Raw genomic sequence first — 22,603 nt, 5'->3', positions numbered from 1 at the left:
GTTTATGACCCCAATCAGTGGAGACTTTTCCCTGATTCCCAGTGACTTCAGTTCTGCTAGGGCTCCTTGATGCCACACTCAGTCAAATGATGCCTTGATGTCAAGGGCAGTCATGCTCATTTCATCTCGAGTTCAGATCTTTTGTCCATATTTGGACCAAGGTTGTAATGAGGTCAGGAGCTGAGTGACCCTGGCGGAACCTAGCATCAGTGAGCAGATTTATTGCTGAGTAAATGCTACTTGATAGCACTGTTGACGACATCTTCCATCACTTTGCTGATAATTGAGAGTAGGCTGATGGGGGAGGGGGGGCATAATTGGACACATTGGATTTGTCCTGCTTTTGATGGAAAGGCCAAACCTTAGGAACGTTCTACATTGGTAGGTGGACGCTAATGTTGTAGCTGTACTGGAACAGCTTGGCTAAGGGTGTGGATAGTTCTGGAGCACAAGTCTTCAGTACCACTGCCTGAATGTTGTCAGGGCCCTTTGCCTTTGCAATATCCAATACTTTCAGCCATTTCTAGATATCACGTGGAGTGAATTGAATTGGTTGAAAATTGGCATCCATGATGCGGGGGACCTCAGGAGGAGGTAGGGATGGATCATCCACCCAGCATTTCTGGCTGAAGATGGCTGCAAAGGTTTCAGCTTGTCTTTTGCAGCCCCATTATTTAGTATGAGGACATTTGTGCAACTTCCTCCCCCAGTTAATTGTTTAATTATCCACCAACATTCACGACTAGATGTAGAAGGACAACAGGGCTTTGATCTAATCCAATGGTTGTGGGATCGCTTTGCTCTATCTATCGCATGCTGCTTCCACTATTTGGCATGCAAATAGTCCTGTGTTACAGCTTCACCAGGTTGACCTCATTTTTATGTATGCCTGGTGTTGCTCCTGCATGCTCTCCTGTATTCTTCATTATTGCAAGCTTAGAAGCTAAACAGTAACAACAAATATTTTTAAAGTTACCTCTTAAATTTTTCAAAGAGTGCAGTGAAAACAAGGCACTTCTTTTCCAGTTTCAACACCACTGAATTTACTTTAGTGCTAACAGTGTCCAAGTTCACATCCATTTTCTTCAGCAACTGCAAGAACTCAGTCATACTTCAGGAAGGAGAGAGAAAAAATAATTAAAAAACATAATTTTTATCAACGCCATCTACACTGCTGTTATCACTCATTTTGAAATCATCATCTCCTGTTAAATCAAAGTTGCTTTTTTGCACTAAAATATTTCAAAAGTATCCAGCAACTCAACTTTGAATCAACAGGAATAAACTAATAAATTTGATATCATTCACATTTATGACTCTCCAGCAATAACAGATCCACAAATACACAACAGTGCACACAAAAGCAAATGTTTTTTCTGATTTTTGACTAGTCTATTGCAGTGGTTCTGATATTACAATGATTAAAATAATTACTGAAATAAAGTGTGCATCAAAATATGATGTAAGCCTCATCTGGGTCAAGCTCACCCACTTAAAAATAATTAAGTCAATACATACACATCAGGATGTCAGAGTATAATTTTTTCTACTACTTCACTTCTCGAGGTGTGCTTTCTACTTGCAGAGGGCAAGTTTCAGATACAAATAAGCAGGGTTGAAAACGCTTTCAGGGCAGATTAAGATGTTCACACTCTAGATCAGTCCGTCACATCTCTCGATGTTGGTAGAGGTGAGACCACTGCCCCATAATTCATATTTACCATCAAACTTGTGTATCAAATTACTCAGTATCATGTTTATTAATTCTCTTCTCTGAATTAACACAACACTATCCTTGTCCATACTCCCTCCTTTCTAAAGCATTATTTTCCTCTTCTTTAGGAGCCCTTTTCTGTCCATTACATTTCCCAAACAATCTGAGCCTTGGATTCTTGAGCAAGTCACTAAGAGGACACGCTTGCTGATGCTTTCCCTTTTTAGGCACGGAGCTGGTCTTTAGTAAACCCAAGGCTGACCAATGAGGACAACACAAGCACACATTCCCTTTTTACCATATCTGAGGGATTTAATAGAGTATTAACTCGCTTTAGTCAATGAATTCAACCTCTTGGCCTAGCTTTGCACTTTTTTCTAAAAACTTAGCTTATTAATCAGCTGCACCTTTGCTTGCTTGTTGGGCCTGTGTTCTGTTGCCTTTCCTTTTTCTAATTTCGTTAGATTTTCATGACCTGTTACAAGGCCTTCTACTGCAATCTCACAGCCTACGTTCTGAAGCTCAAAACCTCAACTGATTAAGCTACAGCTACTGCACCTAAAGCTAACATTCTAATATGGTGTCCTGAACACAGTACACATGGAAATTTTGCTACTCTGCATGCACATTTGCAGGATGAAATCAATGCAACAAAGCTATGTATTAACACTTGGCCAATAGAATAAGCAATTCTTAGAAAAAAAAGTTCAACTTGATGTTCATGATTTGTTCAATCTGATTGGCAAACTCTTGAATCTCAGAAAAATAAAAACTATTTCAGTGATTAAATAACAATTTCAAAGGCAAATAATAAAATGAGAACAATACATAAACCTACTTCAGATCTAATGTTTTCTGCAATTCTGTCTGAGTGAAGGAAACTGCATTCAAGTCTACAGCTGCAATGAAGATGCAGATACCCCAATACTTTCGTATGGCATCCTAGAAGAGAGCATCCAATTTAACTTAATGAAAATATTAATTGAATAAAAATGAATATGAACATAAATGAAAACAAAGCACTTCAATGAATAAATAAATAAAAGCAAGTGCCAACTAGGTTTGAAATTGATTATAACATATTACAAACAGAAAAGCTGGAAACAACAGCCCATGCAGCAACTGTGGAGAGAAAAACAGAGTTAGCGTTTCAAGTTGATGGCCTTTCAGAACTAGGAAGTTAGAAACGTAATAGGTTTTAAGCACGAGAAATGGGGGAGAGTGGAAAAGGAATAAAAGTGAAGATCTGTGATAGGTTGGAAAAAGGGAGACATTAAATGACAAAAATGTTGGTTGCATAAAGCCAAATGAAGTGATGATGGAACAAGTGAAGAAACAAAAGATGTGTCCAGAGGAAGTATACATGGCAGAAAATGAACAGCTGCTGCCCGAAAGCAAAAACGGGTGAAAAACTACATTAAAACCAAAATAGGCACAAAAAGGGAAACAAAATAGGGGCAGAGATTACAGTCTGAAATTGTTGTGAACCAGTGTTGAATCTGAAAAGCTGCCAAGTGCCTAATCGAAAGATGAGGTTCCTTGAGCTTGTGTTGAGCTTCACTGGAACACTGCACTGGGCTGAGGACAGAGATAACAGCATGACAATAGGCTAGAAAATTAAAATGGCAGGCTATCTAAAGCTCTGGATCATGCTTGCAGACTGAGTGAAGGTGTTTTGTAAAGCTGTCACCCAATCTCCGTTTGGTCTCCCCAGTGTACAGCAGGCCACATTGTGAGCAGTAAATACAGTGTACTATGTTGAAAGAAGCACACAAATTGCTTTTTCACCCAGGAAGAGTGACTGGGGCCTTGGATGGTGATGAGGGAGGAGGCAAAAGAATACAAGTTGCATCTCCTGCACTTGCATGAGAAGGCACGATGGGAAGGGGACAGGATGTTGAGAGAGATTGAGACATAGGCCAGCATGTCGTGGAGGGAATGGTCCCTTTAGAAGGTTGAAAGGGGAGGGGAAGATGTGTTTGGTGGTGGCTGGAGGTGCCAGAAATGACAGAGGATGATCCGCCGACTATGGAAGCTGGTGGGGTGAAAGGTAAGGACATAGTTCTGGAAAGGAAGGAAAGGGGTGAGAGAAGAATTACGAGAAATAGGTCAGAAACTGCCGAAGGCCCTGTCAATCACTGAAGGTTGGGGGGTGATGTGTGTGTGTGTGTGTGTGTGTGTGTGTTGCAGAGGGACGGGTTGATGAAAAAGGAAGACACATTGGAAGCGCCAGTGTGGAAGCTTATGTCATCAGAACAGATGTGACAGAAAAATTGAGACTGGAATCAATAACCTTATATGAGAAAGTATACTCAAGATAGCTGTGAGAATCAGTGGGCCTATTATGAATATATGTTGATAGCCTATCCCACCAAATGGAGATATAGAAGTTGAGGAAGGGAAGGGAAGATATGGACCATTTGAAGGTCAGAGAAGGTGGAAATTGAAAGCAAAGTTAAGAAACTTTTCCAGTTCCAAGCAAGAGCAGGAACCAATGGAACAAGAGTCGACAGAGGGTGCTTGAGCAGAATAGGAACAAGGAAATCCCACATATCTCACAATATGGTTGGCATAAGTAGGACCCATGCAGGTATCCACAACAATATCTTTTACTTGGAGGAAATGAGTTGGGTTAAAGGAGAGATAGTTCAATGTGAGAAAGAACTCAGCCAGGTGGAGGGTGGTGGATGGAAACTGGTTGGGCTTCTGTTCAAGGAAGGAGGAGAGAGCCTGAAGGCCGTCCTGGTGGGGGATAGAAGTGTAGAGTCAAGAGATGTCCAGGGTGAAGAGAAGAGCCAGGAAATTGGAAATTGTTAAAGTGGAGATGGCATTAGAGGAGTCACAGATATAGGTGGGGGAAGACTGGACAAGAAGAGAAAAAAAGAATTGAGATGGGAAGAAATCAGCTCAATGGGGCAGAAACAGACTGAAACAATAGGTCTAAATGTCTGTAGATCTTGGGAAGGAGGTCAACAGATAGGCAGTTTGGGGTTGGGAGTCTATGAGTTTAGAGGCTGTGCAAGGAAGCTTCCTGACAAGATAAGGTCAATGACAGACCTAGGTGGTGGGGTAATGTCCAGGAAGAGATAGGAGGAAGTGTTGGAGAGTTGGCATTCAGCCTCTGTTGGGTAGAGGTCAACTCTATTTTTAGGGTAGAGGTAGATAGGTTCTTGATAAGCAAGGGGGTGAAAGGTTACCGAGTGTAGGCAGGAGTGTGAAGTTGAGGTTACAATCAGATCAGCCATGATCTTATTGAATGGTGGAGTAGGCTCAAGTTATAAACTATTTCAAAAGCAAAATACTGCAGATGTTGGGAGTCTGAAATATTCAAATACTATCTGGCCTTTCCCTCTCTGATCCTGAATGATCTGGGCTCAGCAAAGGACTCAGCTATATCCCCTTATGCCCCCACTTCAATGGGGTCAACTCGCCAGACATCAACAGCACCACCCATCAGCAGGTTTGATAACAAAGATAGGATTGGATCCAAGAGTATGGAGTCCAGCAAAGTCAGAGGAGGGCAAGTTAGAATGAATGAGGGGAGCAGAGAAATTGACAACGTCAATGTCACTCCAACACATCTCAGTGCAAAGGTCAAGGAAGGGCAAGAAGTCAGAGGGGTGCAGATGGAGAGAGAATGCTGGAGACGGGTCCACTGTGGGATGGGGTAAATTGAGGGAGGTGGAAGGACTCATGGCCAAAGAAGCGAGTACGGAGACAAAGATGAAAGAAGAGCTCAATGTCTTGCTGAACTTGAAGTTCATTGAGGTGGGGGCATAAGGAGATATATCTTTGTCCTTTGCTGAGCCTAGATCATTCAGGATCACAGTGGGAAAGGCCAGAGTATGTGAATATTTCAGACTCCCAACATCAGCAGTATTGCGTTTTTGAAACAGGTTATGACTTGAGCCTACTCAAGAGCGAGCAGGCGGGCAAGAGGGCGTACGAGAATGCGCGTGGGCGGGTGAGAATACATGCGGAGTGTGCGCGCCAGTGCGCGGGCAAGAAGTGTAGTAAGTGTTGCGCGCATGCGTGATGGTGTGTGTGTTGGTGTGAGTGAGTGTGTTAACTGTCTGTGTGGGCGCGAACGTATGAGCGCGATGTGCACGCGAACGCGGTCTGTGTGTGAGTGTGCAAGATCTTGTGTGTGTGTGTGTCAGTGAGGGGTGCGTGTGAGTGTGAGGTGAGTGTGTGAGAGTGAGGTGTGTGTGTGTGAGAGTGTGGGGTGTTCGTGCGCGCACCTGTGTGAGGTGTGTGCGTGCGTGTGTTTGTGAGTGAAAGAAGTGTGTGAGTGAGTGAGTGAGTGTGAGAGTAAGAGTGTGGGGTGTGTGTATGTGTGGGTGAAGTCTGTGTGGGTATGGGTGGCGTCTGTGTGGGTATAGGTGGCGTCTGTGTGGGTATGGGTGGGGTCTGTGTGAGGGATCTGTGAGCGCGCGTGTGGGAGAGAGGTCCGCCCGCGCGTGTGTGAGAGAGAGATCTGTGTGTGTGTGAGAGAGAGGTCTGTGTGTGTGTGAGAGAGAGGTCTGTGTGTGTGTGAGAGAGAGGTCTGTGTGTATGAGAGAGAGAGGTCTATGTGTGTGTGAGAGAGAGGTCTGTGTGTGTGAGAGAGAGGTTGTGGGTGAGAGAGAGGTGTGTGTGTGTGTGAGGTCTGTGTGCGCGCGTGTGTGTGTGAGGTGTGAGCGAGGAATGAGCGTGTGTGTGTGTGTGTGTGTGTGTGTGTGTGTGTGTGTGAGAGAGAGAGAGAGCACAAAAGCTCTCTTTCAATGAAGGTCTTCCTAACTGTTTGTTGCACCTGCATGTTCGCTTTCAGTGACTTATGAAAAAGGACACCCAGGTCCCTTTGGACATCAACACTTCCCAATCTTTTACCAATTAAGAAATGTTCTGCATTTCTGTTTTTCCTAACAAAGTAGATAACTTCATATTTTTCCACACTATCTGTGCAAAGGTCACATAGGAGTACATAGAATTTACTGGACAGAAACAGGCCATTCAGTCCAACAGGTCTATGCCATTTGTGTTTATGCTCCAAACAAGCCTCCACCACCTTACTTCATCCCTCCCTATCAACATATTGTTTTGTTCCTTTCTCGCCCATTTACTTACATAGCTTCCCCCAAAATACAGTGAGGGGTGAAACATACATTTGAGGTGGTCAGCGAAGTTGGGTTCTGATACTAAAATGTCAATGAACTGTGAATCACTGATGTTTCCTTCATAAACCAATTTAAATTCACGTGCTGAAAAGACCATTTCTAATATTGGTATTGGCTCCTGTTTAAAGATTTTCTCCTTTTTCTCTGTTGGTGGGAGGAAGGTGACATAGTTTTTCAACCTGGGGTCCATGGCCCCCGGGGTTTGTGAGAAGGTTTCAAGATGTCCTCCAAACATAATTACAGGATGTAGATCCTCAGTTACAAATACAAGATACTGAGTCCCAGAATTGGATAGATTCTGACTTTACCTCCCCCTAGATATACGAATAGTGTTTTTTTTAAAAACTTATCCATTTGCTGTATTTCCCTGTGATCTTTCTCCATTCACCAGGAATTTCCTCAGCAAAGCAGTTTCGATTGTTTTCGATATTCAAACACAAATTTTCCCCGTCTCCCTGTGCCATATTTACTGCTTCCTGCAAGTTAACCAAAACCCATCCACTTCTGACTTCGAATACTGAGAAGGGTAAGCGTTGATTTCCTTCTAAAGCTTGCTTTTAACATGTTTGTTACTATCAATCATTTCCTTTAGAAGGGAAATGTTTGCTTTCCCCTCCATTCATATTTCATCTGCCATGTTCCTTCCCACTCACTTATCCAGTCTAAATCCCTTTAAAGACTCTTTGCAACCTCCTCACAACTCACATTCCCACCTAGTTTTGTCTCATCATGAAATTTGGAAATATTACATTTGGCCCTCACATCCAAATCATTGATATAGATTGTGAATAGCTGGGGCCCAAGCACTGATCCTTGCAATACCCCACAAGACACAGCATGCTGACTTGAAAATGACCTGTTCATTCCTACTCTGTTTTTAGTCTGTTAACCAATTCTCCATCCATGCCAGCATATTACCCAATTCCATTTCCTCTAATTTTACTTACTAACCCGTGTACGCCCTTATCGAAATCCTTCTGAAAATCTAAATACACCATAACCACGAGTAACCTTATATTCTGACAGTTATATCCTCAAAAACTCCAACCGGTTTGTCAAACATGATTTCCCTTTCATAAATCCATGTTGACTCTGCCCAATGCTACCATTATTTTCTAAGTGTCCAGTTATCACATCCTTTAAAATAGGTTCTAGCATTTTTCCAAGTAATGATGTCAAGATGATAGGACTGTAGTACCCTTTTTTTCTCTCCCTTCTTTCTTAAATAGTGTGGTTAGGTGTGTGTTAGAATCATGTCTCTCAAGACTGAAGTTTTCTTTTACAAAATGGAAGGACATAACATGATCTGGATGCTAACCTGGGATTTGTTTTTAAAAAGGTCATAAGTTCACCTCAGAACTGTGAACAAGCAGGCCTATTACAAGAAATCACCACACCTATATGGTACTTGAGAAGGAGTTGTTTGTTTCTTTGAACTGCAAAGCACTTTATTTAATGGAAAGCTGGGAGACAAAAAAGGCATGGCAAAAAGAGAAAAAGATTAAGTTGTGAACCTGCTTGTTTTGAAGGCAGTTTTGTTGGAGAGAACAAGCTGAGGAAAGACTACCTTGACTGGCTTGCTCTCTCTACCTTACCTAAAATTGTGTGTGGCTATCAACCTGTAGCCGGAGAACCTTCATCTGAATGTAACTAGTGTGCATTTGGAGCTGCAAAGCTAAGGAATGGTGAGAACTTCCAGGCATCCACACAAGACAACTCCAGGTTGACAGCGTCGAGACCCTGTGGACTTGATCCTTTACTTTATAATGCCCATCCTCCAAAGCCCATCTCTGCAGAGAGACTCTCTTTGTCTGTGTGTGTGTATATATTGAAAGAACCTAGTCAGAGTCTCTTTTCTTCTGGGTACTAGAGGTATAGGTACACAAATGGCCATTTTGGTAAGAAAATTAAGCACTTAAATTAATGGCACGGACTAGTGGAACTTGATAATTTGTCGTAACATAAATTGGGGGCTCTTGCAGGATTTTGAAATGTGGACAGGTGATTGGGCGTGGAATAATAATTGGTAAAGGATAAAAGGATAGAGACCAGGTTTCTTATACATTGGTAAACTAAAATGGCATTGGAAGTTGCCAAGGCTTTCTTTATAGGTGGAAAACATAACCGTGACTGGTCTACAGAAATTAACCAAGAGTAAGCTAATGGATTGGCAGATAAGCTGGAATTAGAAATACCCGAAGGGGCAAGGAAAGCAGGCATAGTTGAGATAATAGCGCAGCATTTAAAACTGGAAATGATACCAGAGAGACCACATTCTCCAAGGGGTGAGTCAATTGAGTTAGCTAAGATCCAGTTCAAATGAAATAACTTGAAGGAAATTTAAAAACTTGAATTTGAGGCAAAAGAAAGAATTGGAATTGAAAAGGCTGGAGGAAAAAGAAAAGCAAAGCGAAAGCGAGGAAAAGGAAAGAAAGCAGGCATTAAAGAGAAAGAGCATTTAGGAAGCTGGAACTGGAATTTCAGTCAAGGGAGAAGGGTAAAGAAAGAGAGGCAAAAGAAAGAGGCAAGGAATGAGAAAGGGAATTCCAGCTTAAAAGGCTGGACCTTAAAAAAGAGGCCTCAGATGCTGAGGAAGATTCTGATGATGAAAACACCTCCAACCCAAAGCCTAATGGGGAGATGCTTAAATTTGTACAAGCTCTTCCAAAGTTTGAGAAAAGGGATGTAGAGGTATGCTTTATTTTATTTGAGAAGGTAGCTAAGCAAATGAAGTTGCAAAATGAAATCTGGACATTGCTCTTACAGTGTAGGTTGGTGGGCTGAGCTCATGAGGTTTATGCTTCACTTACAGAAGAGGTATCGGTGAATTATGACGCAGTAAAAAAAGGCTATTCTTAGTGCATATGAGTTAGTCCCTGAGGCATACAGGCAGAAAGATCAGAATAAGTAAACAGCCTGGGCAGACCTATATTGAGTTTGAGAGGGTAAAGCAAAGTAATTTTGACTGTTCAATAAAGGCATTAAGCTATGAAAGGTATGAAGTTCTTGGAGAAATAATTCTCTTGGAAGAATTTAAAAATTCATTTCCTCTAGTAGTTAGAACCCATGTTGAACACCAGAGGGTTAAAACAACTAGACAGGCAGCTCAGAAGGCGGACAATTATGAGCAAGTCCATAAATCTAAACCCTTTTCTTTCATCCCCACAAACCCGAGTAGAATAGAAGGTGGCAAGGTAAAAGTGTGATTGTGAGATTCTGTGAAAAGGAGGGCAAGTAGCCAGGGAAGAGAAGAGACAGCTGGGAATATCCCAGAAACTCTTCCTCAGGCCAGAAAGGAACGTGCTGAAGATGGAAGTGATACTCAAAGGCTTAAGTGTTTCCATTGTAACAAGGTGGGACATGTTCGTGCCGATTGCTGGAAGTTGTGCAGAAAATCCATGGGACCTACTGGGGTACATAAGCGTGATTCAGGAAAAGGAACCCTGACTGAAAGTACAACAGATCAAGTTGTAGCATTACCTGCAGCTGTGAAATTGAGCGTGGACACTGCTGAGAGTTCAGGAGAGGTGAATGAGATACATAAGAGTTATACATGAGAATTATAATGAATTTTTGTCGAGGAGAAAAGTAGCCCTTAAAACTCAAATGAGATAGCTAAATCATACTTAGAGATACAGGAGCTACTCAAAATACTTTTGCACCAGAAAGCACATTAAAAGCCTACGTTTCAGTCAATGGTACTGGTGGGGAGTATATACCTGTACCTTTGTATCGGGTGCACTTGGAATGTGACCTATTGTCCAGGAAAGCGACAGTTGGGGTTGTTCAGCAGATGGAGTTAATTTACTCCTGGGAAATGATTTAGCTGGAGCAAAGGTAGTAGCTTCCCCCATAATTACAGAAAGCCCAAGTGAGGTTAAAGAGACAGAGCAGTTACAGGAAAAGGTTGCAGGAATTTTTCCTTCATGTGATGACCCAAGCAACAGCTAAGCAAAGATAAAAACAAAAAACTGCAGATGCTGGAAATCCAAAACAAAAACAGAATTACCTGGAAAAATTCAGCAGGTCTGGCAGCATCGGCGGAGAAGAAAAAAGTTGACGTTTCGAGTCCTCACGACCCTTCGACAGAACTAGGTGAATCCAAGGAAGGGGTGAAATATAAGCTGGTTTAAGGTGTGTGTGTGTGTGTGTGTGTGTGTGTGTGTGTGTGGGGGGAGACAAGTGGAGGCGGGGTGTGGTTGTGAGGACAAGCAAATAGTGATAGAAGCAGATCATCAAAAGATGTCACAGACAACAGAACAAAAGAACACATAGGTGTTGAAGTTGGTGATATATATCTAAACGAATGTGCTAATTAAGAATGGATGGTAGGGCACTCAAGGTATAGCTCTAGTGGGGGTGGGGGGAGCATAAAAGATTTAAAAATATTTAAAAATAATGGAAATAGGAAGGAAAAAGAAAAATCTATATAATTTATTGGAAAAAGACAAAAGGAAGGGGGAAGAAACAGAAAGGGGGTGGGGATGGAGGAGGGAGGTCAAGACCTAAAGTTGTTGAATTCAATATTCAGTTCGGAAGGCTGTAAAGTGCCTAGTCGGAAGATGAGGTGTTGTTCCTCCAATTTGCGTTGGGCTTCATTGGAACAATGCAGCAAGCCAAGGACAGACATTTGGGCAAGAGAGCAGGGTGGAGTGTTGAAATGGCAAGCGACAGGGAGGTTTGGGTCATTCTTGCGAACAGAACGCAGGTGTTCTGCAAAGCGGTCGCCCAGTTTATGTTTGGTCTCTCCAATGTGGAGGAGACCGCATTGGGAGCAACGAATGCAGTAGACTAAGTTGGGGGAAATGCAAGTGAAATGTTGCTTCACTTGAAAGGAGTGTTTGGGCCCTTGGATGGTGAGGAGAGAGGAAGTGAAGGGGCAGGTGTTACATCTTTTGCGTGGGGATGGGGTGGTGCCATAGGTGGGGGTTGAGGAGTAGGGGGTGATGGAGGAGTGGACCAGGGTGTCCCGGAGGGAACGATCCCTACGGAATGCCGGCAGGTGGGGTGAAGGGAAGATGTGTTTGGTAGTGGCATCATGCTGGAGTTGGCGGAAATGGCGGAGGATGATCCTTTGAATGCGGAGGCTGGTGGGGTGATAAGTGAGGACAAGGGGGACCCCATCATATTTCTGGGAGGGAGGAGAAGGCGTGAGGGCAGATGCGCGGGAGATGGGCCGGACATGGTTGAGGGCCCTGTCAACGACCGTGGTGGAAAACCTCGGTTAAGGAAGAAGGAGGACATGTCAGAGGAACTGTTTTTGAAGGTAGCATCATCGGAACAGATGCGACGGAGGCGAAGGAACTGAGAGAATGGGATGGAGGAGCTGCAGTCAAGGTAGCTGTGGGAGTCGGTAGGCTTGTAATGGATATTGGTGGACAGTCTATCACCAGAGATTGAGACAGAGAGGTCAAGGAAGGGAAGGGAAGTGTCAGAGATGGACCACGTGAAAATGATGGAGGGGTGGAGATTGGAAGCAAAATTAATAAATTTTTCCAAGTCCCGACGAGAGCATGAAGCAGCACCGAAGTAATCATCGATTTACCGAAGAAAGAGTTGTGGAAGGGGGCCGGAGTAGGACTGCAACAAGGAATGTTCCACATACCCCATAAAGAGACAGGCATAGCTGGGGCCCATGCGGGTACCCATAGCCACACCTTTTATTTGGAGGAAGTGAGAGGAGTTGAAGGAGAAATTGTTCAGTGTGAGAACAAGTTCAGCCAGACGGAGGAGAGTAGTGGTGGATGGGGATTGTTCGGGCCTCTGTTCGAGGAAGAAGCTAAGGGCCCTCAGACCATCCTGGTGGGGGATGGAAGCGTAGAAGGATTGGACATCCATGGTGAAGAGGAAGCGGTTGGGGCCAGGGAACTGGAAATTGTTGATGTGACGTAAGGTGTCAGAGGAATCAGGTGGGAAGGGACTGGACAAGGCAAAGTCTATCATCAAAGATCAAAGTGATACCACAAATAATCAGTTAGCCGAAACTGATCCAAAAGAGATGTTTTAGCAAATCTTCTCCAGTTGAGGCTCAGCAAGCTAAGTTAAGCACAATCAGCCCAAACTGAAGCTGAGGCTAAGGTGGTTCCAGAATGTTGTTATATTAGAAATGGAACACTAATGAGGAAGTGGAGACCTCCTCACAGACCTGCAGATGAGGAGTGGACACTTGTTCATCAGGTAGTGGTGCCACCCAAATATCATAAAGAGATATTATGGATAGCACATGAAACTCCTATGTCAGGACATGTAGTGATACAAAAAACTCCAGCGCAGAAAAACCGGCAGTTTTACCTGCCAGGTCTTCATAAGGACATGGTGCAGTTTTGTAAAACATGCCATACATAACAGATGGTAGGAAAACCACAACATACACTTAAACCAGCACCCTTAATTCCTATACCATTTTTGAGGATCCATTCAGTAGGGTGTTAATGGGCTGTGGGGGACTGTTACCAAAAACGAAAGTAGGACTCCACTATATCCTTACTATTATGGATATGACCACTCTATTTCCAGAGGCGATCCTTTTACAAACCATCACAGCTAAAGTAGTGATAGAGAAGTTAACCTAATTTTTTTACACAATCTGGATTACCGGTAGAGATCCAGTTGGATCAAGGTTCCAATTTTGTGTCTAAAATTTTTCAGAACGTAAGTAGTTTAGGTATAAAACAGTTAAATTCCACAGCATATCATTCACAAATACAGAAAGTTTTAGAGAGGGACCATCAAACTCTCAAAACAATGATTAAAGCATATCGTCATGAATAGCCCCATGATTGGGACAAAGGACTGGATTTTCTTTTGTTTGCTACCTGAGATTCACCAATGAATCTACTGGTTTTAGCCCTTTTGAATTAATTTACAAACATGAGATAAGAGGTCCTCTTAAATTAATCAAAGAAAAGTTTTTAGGAGAGAAGGACAAATCCTCTATGTTAGATTATGTGTCTGCATACCAGGAACGGCTCATGGGAGCCTGCAAAGTGGATTAAGTACATCTTAAAGTTTCTCAAACAAGGGGGAAAGAATAGGCAGATAAGCATGCAGTGGCCCGAACATTACAACTAGGGGATGAGATGTTAGTATTCTTGACATTACAGGGGGGACATCTGAAAGCATGTTTCAGTGGTCCATAAAAGATAATTAAGAGATATGTTTGGTAATTCCACCAGATTGTAGGAAAAAGAATCAGCTGTGTCATACCAATATGTTGAAATGATGCCATCTGTGATGAAAGTTTAATACTTTTCATAATATTTTTCTGGTTATTGTAGAGTAGGTTTATGGGTGTAAGTATAGGTGGCTCTTATTTAATTACATTTGGAGTCAAGTCACCGCAAGCTTGAAATCATCAAAAGAAGCTAGATGTAGAAACATGCTCAAAATACTAATGAGTAAACATGGATGCTGGCTTAGCATATAAGGTGTGATGGGAATTTGCATTATTTAAATAAATGAAAGGATTGTTTGGATTTCAAAGGGAACTTAGTCTGTTTACAACTAGCCAGGTAAGCAAGGCTAAGGAGCGTGTTTATTTTTCCCAAAGGTTACTGACAATATTGGCAACATGAAAGTTTTCATATTATGAGGAAGATACGGTTTCAAAGACATATGGAACAATAGAATTTGCATATTAAAGAGAGAAATATGTATAAAGGAGAATGAAAGGCTCTGTGAGGAGAGGGCCATGTAAGATCAAACAGGAATGTGTCAAAGAACCCACAAGAAGCCTCCAGCCATTTGTACAGAAATCTGCTATGTAAAGTAACTGAAGCTGGAGACACCCATTTGGAATTCCACTGTCCAGTGGGTACTGTGTTAACTTGCTGGTGTTGTTTAAATCTAAAATTTATTTTGGACTGTTGCCTTAAAGTGGGTGTGTAACTGGGAATGAGGTTACTTAGGAGTTGTTATAATGCTAAGTAATTGTAGTCTTATGCATGTGCTTGAAATCTTTTTATGATGTTTATAAATATTTTAATTTAATTTTTTAAAATCTCTAAAGGTCTTAGCGCACTCATTACTTCTGAAGTCAGTGCACACATCTCACAAAAATACAAGTTGCAAAACCATTGTGATAGCATGATAGCAACCGGGTTTCCCTCGTGGATCTGGTCTGCCTGGCACACATCATCTGCCACGTCATAACAAAATTAGGGGCTATTTGTGGGATATTTGAAATTCCTTGATTGGTTTGGAGTTAATGATTCCTAAGGTAATGAATACGAGAAACACATTGAATTCAGGAGTTAAGAGTTAGTGTGAGGGATTTTAAAGTGGTGAGACTGCAAAAGTGGCTGTATCCATGCCTAAAACTTTTTTTTAGAAGTAGAAGATATAACCCTGATGAGGGTACAAAAAGTATCTAAGGGTAGTTAACAGAATTGGCAGATAAGTTGCAGATGAGGTTACCTAGAGTGGCAAAGAAAGCAGACATAGTTGAAGCACAGCATTTGAAGTTGGAAGGGATACTTGAAACTAGTGAGTCACAGCTGGAAGTAGTGAGGCTTCATTTACAAATGAAGAAGCTTGAACTTGAATAGGCAAAGGAACTGAAGAAACTTGAATGAGAGGAAAAATAAAAAGGGAAAAAGAGTATTTCAAAGAGAAATGGAAATGGGAAAACTCGGCCTCTAGAGTGAGAAGTTAGCAATGGAGGAAAGAAAGGGGGAGTCAGAGTGAGAGAGAATATCAGCTTAAAAAGCTGGAAGTTAAAAAAGAGATTTCAGATGCTGAGGAAAGTTCTGATGTGAAAATAACCACTTCCAGTCTAAATCCCAGCAGTGAGATGTTTAAGTTTGTGCAAGCTCTTCCAAAGTTTGAAGAGAGTATTGTAGAGTCTTTATTTCACTTCAGAAAATGGCAAAGCAGATAAAATGGCCACAATAAATCTGGACATTGCTTTTACAGTCTAGGTTAGGAGGTAGAGGTCATGAGGTTTATGCTTCACTGTCAGAAGAAGTGTTGGGGGATTATGATGCAGTAAAAAAGGCTATTTTGAGTGCAGAGGAATTAGTTCCTGGGGCATACAAGCAGAAACTTAGGAATATAAGGAAACAGCCTGGGCAAACTTAAATTGAGTTTGAGATTAAACAAAGTAACTCTGACCCGTGGATATGGGCATTAAAGGTAGAGACAACATTTGCAGCTCTTAGAGAAGTAATTCTTTTTCAAGAATTTAAAAATTCAATTCCTTCGGTAATGAGAACTCATGTGGAGGAACAGAGGGTTAAAACAGTAAGACAAGCAGCAGAGATAGCTGATGATTCAGTAAGGTCACAGATCTAAGCCTTTTTTCCATCACCCTTTTAAATTAGAGGAGGATAGAAAGTGGGAAGGTGAAAGGAAGGTAGGTGATCAGCAAGAGGAGTAGTTGGAAATTTTTGCTAAGTTTTTTCTCAGGCTAAAAAGTAAGGTGCTGAGGATAGAAGTGACACTCGAAAACTGAGGTGTTTTATTGTAATAAGATTGGGCACACAAAGACAATGTGTTGGAAGTTACAGGGAAAATTTGTTGCAGTAATTGGAATACAGAGAAGTTCTGGCAGTAAAAGTACTGTGGGTTCTGAGGTCCAGCCACAGGAAAAAACTGTGGTTTGTGTACAGGTAAAGCAGAGAGAATCAGTGATATGTAAAGAAGTGGGAATGTGTTCACAATTTACCCAAGGGAGCTCTGAAGAGTAGTTTGTAGAAATGTTTGAACGTGAAGGGGAAGTCTTTCCATGTGTACAGGGTGGAACAAGTAAAGAGATTAAAATTTAAAGAGACACAGGGGCTAATCAGTCCTTAATGTTATGGGATCATGATATTGCTGTTCAGGGGAGTATTGAAGGAAAAGGTGATAATAAGTGGGTTTCATGGAGATGCTTAACCTATTCCATTGTGGAAGGTAAATTTAAAGAGTAAGTGGAAAACAGGTAAGGTGAGATTGTTGGAGCCGTGGAAATATTTGCCCATCGCAGAGGTTCAATTTATTTTAGGTAATGATAAAGTTGGGTCACAGATGTGGATGATGCCTATGATAGTTGAACAGCCTATGGAGGTGCATTGAACAAAGGTGTTGCAGAAAGAACATCCTGGATTGTTTCCAGATTGTGTAGTAATGAGATCACAGACTCAGGTTGAAACAGGAACAGGAGAAAGTTAAAAGGCAGGGAAAGAGTGTTGAAGTTCAATTAGCTGGTACTATCTTTGATAAGATTGTTCAGGGAGAGAGAATGGAAGAGAATGGAATTGAAGTGTTTAGCTCAAGGAAGTGGTTGAGTTACAACAAAAGGATCCATGAACAGAGCAGTTCCATGAGACAGCTTACTCATACGAAGAGGTAGAATGTATTCCAGAATGTTATTACCTTAAAGGTAGTGTGTTAATGAGGAAGTGGAGGCCACTTCAAGTTTCAGCAGATGGAAGTGCATCAGATAGTTATACCATCTGGATACAGAAATAAAATAACTGAGAGTATTTCATGAGATTCCAATAGGGGGACATTTGATAATTAGGGAGACACAGGCGAAAATGCAAAAACATTTTTATTGGCCTAGATTATATAGAGAAGTAGTCATATTCTGTAGAACGTCACACATGTCAGGTGACAGGGAAACCACAAGCAGTGATTAACCCATCCAATTATAGTTGCCGGATCTAGTAACAAACCTTACAAAAAGTGAGTTCCCAAAATTGTGAGTAACTTATTTAGGGCATATCATAGGGCAAGGACAAGATTGCCAAGAACAGCAAAGGTACAGGCTTTGATGGAATTTCTTGTCCCTAAAACTAACAGGAAATCATGAGATTTTTTAGGGATGTGCGGTTTCTATCGTAAATTTGTGCCAAACTTCAGCACAATAGTGACTCCACTAACGGATTTATTGCAAAAGAAAGCAAAGATAGTATGGTCAAGAGAATGCCAGATAGATTTTAAGAATCCAAAGGCGATTCTAACTAATAAACCAATATTAGCCACCCCTAATTTCGCTAAACCCTTCAAGCTGGCAATCGATGAGAGTGATTTGGGGTGGGAGGCTTATTGCGAAAAGATGAATTGGGCATAGGGGAGCCAGTGGGGTACTTTACTAAAATATTAAATCGGCATCAAAAGAGATACTCTACAGTAGAAAAGAAAACCCTGGGATTGTTACTGGCTCTTAAGCATTTTGAGGTATATATCCATCATGGCTGTAAAGAAACATCAGTATATACTGACCATAACTGTACAGATTTGTGGAAAAATTTAAGACTCAGACTGACAGGATGTTCCGATGGAGCTTACACAACCTTATAACTTAAAGATTGTTTATATTGCTGGAGAAGATAATATAATTACTAATGCATTATCAAGAATTTAAATTGTTTATAGTTGTCTAGAAAGTAAGAAAGCCAGAAAACTGAACAGATTCTGAATAAGGAGCGAAGACTGAGTGAGTGCATGTTGAATTCTGTTGATCTGTTGTACATGTTTTTTTCTGTATACTTTGAGATGAAATACATTTGGAAATGGTGTCCCATCTCTTAAGGGCAGAGACATATTAGAATCATCTCTCAAGACTGAAGTTTTCTTTTACAAAATGGAAGGACAAGACTTGATCTGGATGCTAACCTGGGTTTTTTTTTTAAGTCATAAGTTCAGCTTAGAATGGTGAACAAGCAGACCTATTACAAGAAATCGCCTCACCTATATGGTACTTGAGAATGAGCTGTTTGTTTCTTTGAACTGCAAAGCACTTTACTTAATGGAAAGCTGGGAGACAGAAAAGGCAGTCACATGGGAGAGAGAGAAAAAACTTGTGAACCTGCTTGTTTTGAGGGCAGTTTTATTGGAGAACAAGCCGAGGAAAGAACGCTACCTTGAATGGCTCTCTCTACCTTGCCTAAAATTGTGTGTGGCTATCAACCTGTAGCCAGAGAACCCTCATCTGAGTGTAACTCCTGTGCATTTGGAGCTGCAAAGCTGAGAGTTGGAGAGAACTTTTAGGCATCCAACGGGACCAGCGACCCGCCTCCACACGCGAGAACTCCATGTTGACAGCAGCGAGACCCTGTGGACCTTATCCTTTACTTTGTAACGCCCATCCTCCAAAGCCCTCTGCAGAGAGGCTCTATCTGTTTGTCCTTTGTGTGTGAGCACAAGTGCGTGTATGCGCGCACGCACTGGGGGTATTCTTTAGGAAGAGATTGATAGCTATACTTACCGATTACAAATGAGTGTTAACCAGTACTTGCAACTTGTTAAAAGAAGTTTTGTTTTAAGATAAATTAACTATTCTGAGTTTTTGAAAGAAGCTTGGTCAGTCTCTTTTTTCTGGGTACTAGAGAGATAGGTACACAATTAGCCATTTTGGTGAGAAAATTAAACATTTAAATTAATGGTATGGCCTGAGGAGTAGTGGGGCCTAATAATTCACATACTCAGCCCATCCCAGTCATAACATTTGCTACCTTCCAATCTGCAGGAACCATTCCAGAATGTATTTCAGGAGATAACCACCACTATCTCCACAGGCGCCTCTTTCAACACTCTTGAAACGTAAATCATCAGGTCCAGGGGGTTTATCAACTTTCAGTTCCATTCATTTCTCCAGTATGAATTTTTTTTGCTAATACTAATTTTTTTTCGGGTCCTCATTCTCTTTAGTCCAGCAGTTCCCAATCTTTTGTATGTCATGGCATACCTTTATAAAATAAAAAAAATTGAGGCACACCTATTTTCTCTAACTGAATTGCCCTCTAACAAAAGCCTGTTATTTCTAAAACCTTTGAAGAACACAACAAGTCACCATCGAATACAATTTTCATTAGTTTAAGCAGTTTACAGATTTTTTTTTAAGTCTGCAATTCTCAATGTGAAAGTTCGTATTCGTAGCACAATAAAAAAGATGTTTCTTTTAGTCAGTAAAAAAAAGAATTGAAATTAAAAGTATATGAATCAGAGCAAAATGCAAATGAATACTGTGAGCAGCATCTTACTGACAACGTTAGTGTGACACCTGCGCCTGCCTCTGTGAGCAGTCTCTTGATCGGGAGGAACTGATGACAGGGCTACTTGCAGGTCTTGCTCCACTACCAGGTGATCCCTCCCTTTGCTTTTTGCATAAGTCAGTGTTGAGAATGCCAACTCACACAGGTAGGCTGTGGGAAGAGTAGTGCAATAGATGGATATTCTTGTTCTGCAAGCAACAAAAATGCATCCAGAGGCATCTCTGCAAACTTCAGTATACGATCCATCCTGAGCTTTGTGAATTCCTCTTGTTCTTTTAATGACAACTTCTTTGACGATTCAAAAGAAAGTGAACTAAATAGATCATGTGCACAGTTAAAGACTTCCACACTCATGGAGGGGAAGTAGCATTCAAACTTCTCTTGTAGCGTTTTAAGATGTGTGGAGATGATGATATTGAGTATAGTTTTGCCAACAGGATTCACTGCTGCCAGCTTGAACATCTGTGTCACCCCTCTTGCTACTTTTTCCTGCCAAAAGGGCAGTTTTGATCTGAAGTCTTGAAGTTCATCCTTGGCAGTCAGAATGTTTTCGATTTTCCCCTGCATTTTAACATTCAGTTCATTCAGATGGCTGAATACGTTGAAAAGACCTGCAAGTTTAGCACACCAAGAACCATCACGTATTAAATCTTTGTGTGGCAATTCATGCAGTGCCGAAAACTCTTTCAGCGCATTAAGGAGCTCAAACACAGAAGTGGACCTTCCCCTGAGACAGACATTACACTTCTGTGCACCCAAGTAAACCCTGGTACTTGGCTCCCACCTCTTCACACAAAATAGTAAACAAGCGTGATCTCAAAGATGCGACTATTTAATTCACAATTTTCACCATTTGGTCTAATACTGCAGTTAACTCAGGCAGCATTGTTTTGGCAACAAGGGCTTCACAGTGCAGGATACATCAGTTGACCTGGATGTCAGGATTATATTCTTTCACCTTACTGCACAAATCCTTTGACTTTTCCCATGGTGGAAGCTGCTCGGTCAGTGCAGATGCTTTTGCACTTGGTCCAGTCAAGATCGTTTTCCGCCAGGTAAGCAGTTGTGACACAAAAGACTTTTTCTCTAGTCAAATGACTGGGCAATTCTTTACAAAAGAAGAAATTGTCTTTGATAGAATCCCTGTCAACATGCATGACATTGGCTATGAGCTGAGAGTGTCCGCTAATATCCGTGGAATCATCAATCTGCAGGCAAACTTTCCACTCATTTCTAGTTTCTCTTGCAGCACCTGTTCAATCTCAATTGACACTGTCAATACGCCATTTGACTGTATTAGGAGAGGAACTTTGTCGATTTCTTTGGTGGGATCAGTTCCCAACGTTACTCTCAAAATGCTTTTGAACGCCGACAGAATTATGGTTTTGGCAATGGTATGTGGCTTTTTTGATTTCGCTATGAGCTCAGCCACCAAGTAACTCGCATCTTGTGCATTTTCTGAGACCCGCCATCTCAGATCATAGGTCTCAATATTTAATTAATACATCTGGAATTGAAAGCTAGTCTCAGTGATGGTAACCATGAAACTATCATTGATTATTGTAAAGATCCATCTGGTCCACTAATGTCCTTCCTTTATGGAAAGAAATCTGCCATCCTTCCCTGGTCTGGCCTACATGTGACTCTGGACCCACTGCAAGGTGGTTGACTCTTAACTGCCCACAGAAATGGCCTAGCAAGTCACTCAGTTCAAGAGCAATTGGGGATGACAAGAAATGCTGGCCTTACTAGTGATTCTCACATCCCAAGAAAGAATAAAGAAAAAAGGAGTTGGAGTTCTTGGAGAGTTGTAGTAAAGGCAGAGATTAAAGAGATAGGGAGGGGCAGGCCATGGAATCATTTGAACTTGAGATGAGAATGGCAACGGTGAACTGGGAGCCAACGTAGGTCAGCGAGCATACGGATATAAGCAGCAGAGTTCTGGAAGAGATCAAGTTTATGAAGGGTTTCTGGCCAAGTGAACAGTCAGGTCGGAAGGTAACAAAAGCATAGATGAAGCTCTCAGCTGCACCTTAGATGATGATGCAGCAGAGAAGGACAATGTTATGAGGGTAAAAGCAAAATACTGCGGATGCTGGAAATCTGGAACATAAACAAAAATTGCTGGAAAAACTCAGCAGATCTGACCTCATCAGTGAAGAGAAAGACAGAGTTAATGTTGCGAGTTCATATGACTGTTCAGAATGTTATAAGGGTACTAGATGGTTTTTGTGATGGAAAGGATTATGGTGTCAGAAGTTCAGCTTAGGGCTAAAATAAGGAATACAAAGGGGTCAAGTATAGACCCTGGTGGGATTCCCAAGGCAACAGTGCAGGGGAAGGAAAAAACACACAAAAATAAACTTCAAGCTTTATGAAACCATGAAAATATTATGCAGCAGTAATCCAATCTCAGCATTCGTTATCAAGTGCTTATCTTTGTTTCGAGGGGCCATTTGGCCTACTACTTCTCCTAATTTGTATGTTTGTATTGGCTGCTCTCGTCCCTTAGTTCTCTAGTATTCCTGGGAGGTTTCTTGTATCTTCCTCTGTGAAAACACTGTCATGACTCGCTGGGGATAGTGCGCTGCAATATCAAGTCCCACTGCTCCCCAAGCCACGACAGATGTAAAAAGTTTGATCAACCCACCTAATTGTTTAATTTAGGTTAACAGAATACAAGCACCAGGTTTGTAATCTTAAGTAAATAACTGTTTATTGAACAAATTGTCTTTAACCAGTGGCAAAAGGAAGAA

The 22,603-nt window shown here is 41.6% G+C and overlaps 1 protein-coding gene across 4 annotated transcripts in view; it reads right to left on the bottom strand.

The window, feature by feature from the left end:
• The window catches only part of rb1 (retinoblastoma 1), a 246,209-nt gene that overhangs the window by 205,267 nt on the left and 18,339 nt on the right, over positions 1–22,603 (bottom strand). For all 4 annotated transcript variants that reach the window (XM_041210963.1, XM_041210965.1, XM_041210964.1 and 1 more), the window contains exons 3-4: positions 2,553–2,656; positions 977–1,111 (exon numbers count right to left, since the gene is read on the bottom strand). In XM_041210963.1, coding sequence (XP_041066897.1) covers positions 977–1,111; positions 2,553–2,656 — 239 coding nt within the window. The remainder of the gene's footprint in view (positions 1–976; positions 1,112–2,552; positions 2,657–22,603) is intronic.

Source organism: Carcharodon carcharias, chromosome 18, assembly GCF_017639515.1.
Source record: "Carcharodon carcharias isolate sCarCar2 chromosome 18, sCarCar2.pri, whole genome shotgun sequence".
In the NCBI taxonomy this organism is placed as follows: domain Eukaryota; kingdom Metazoa; phylum Chordata; class Chondrichthyes; order Lamniformes; family Lamnidae; genus Carcharodon; species Carcharodon carcharias.
This window is presented reverse-complemented; position numbering and strand designations above follow the sequence as displayed.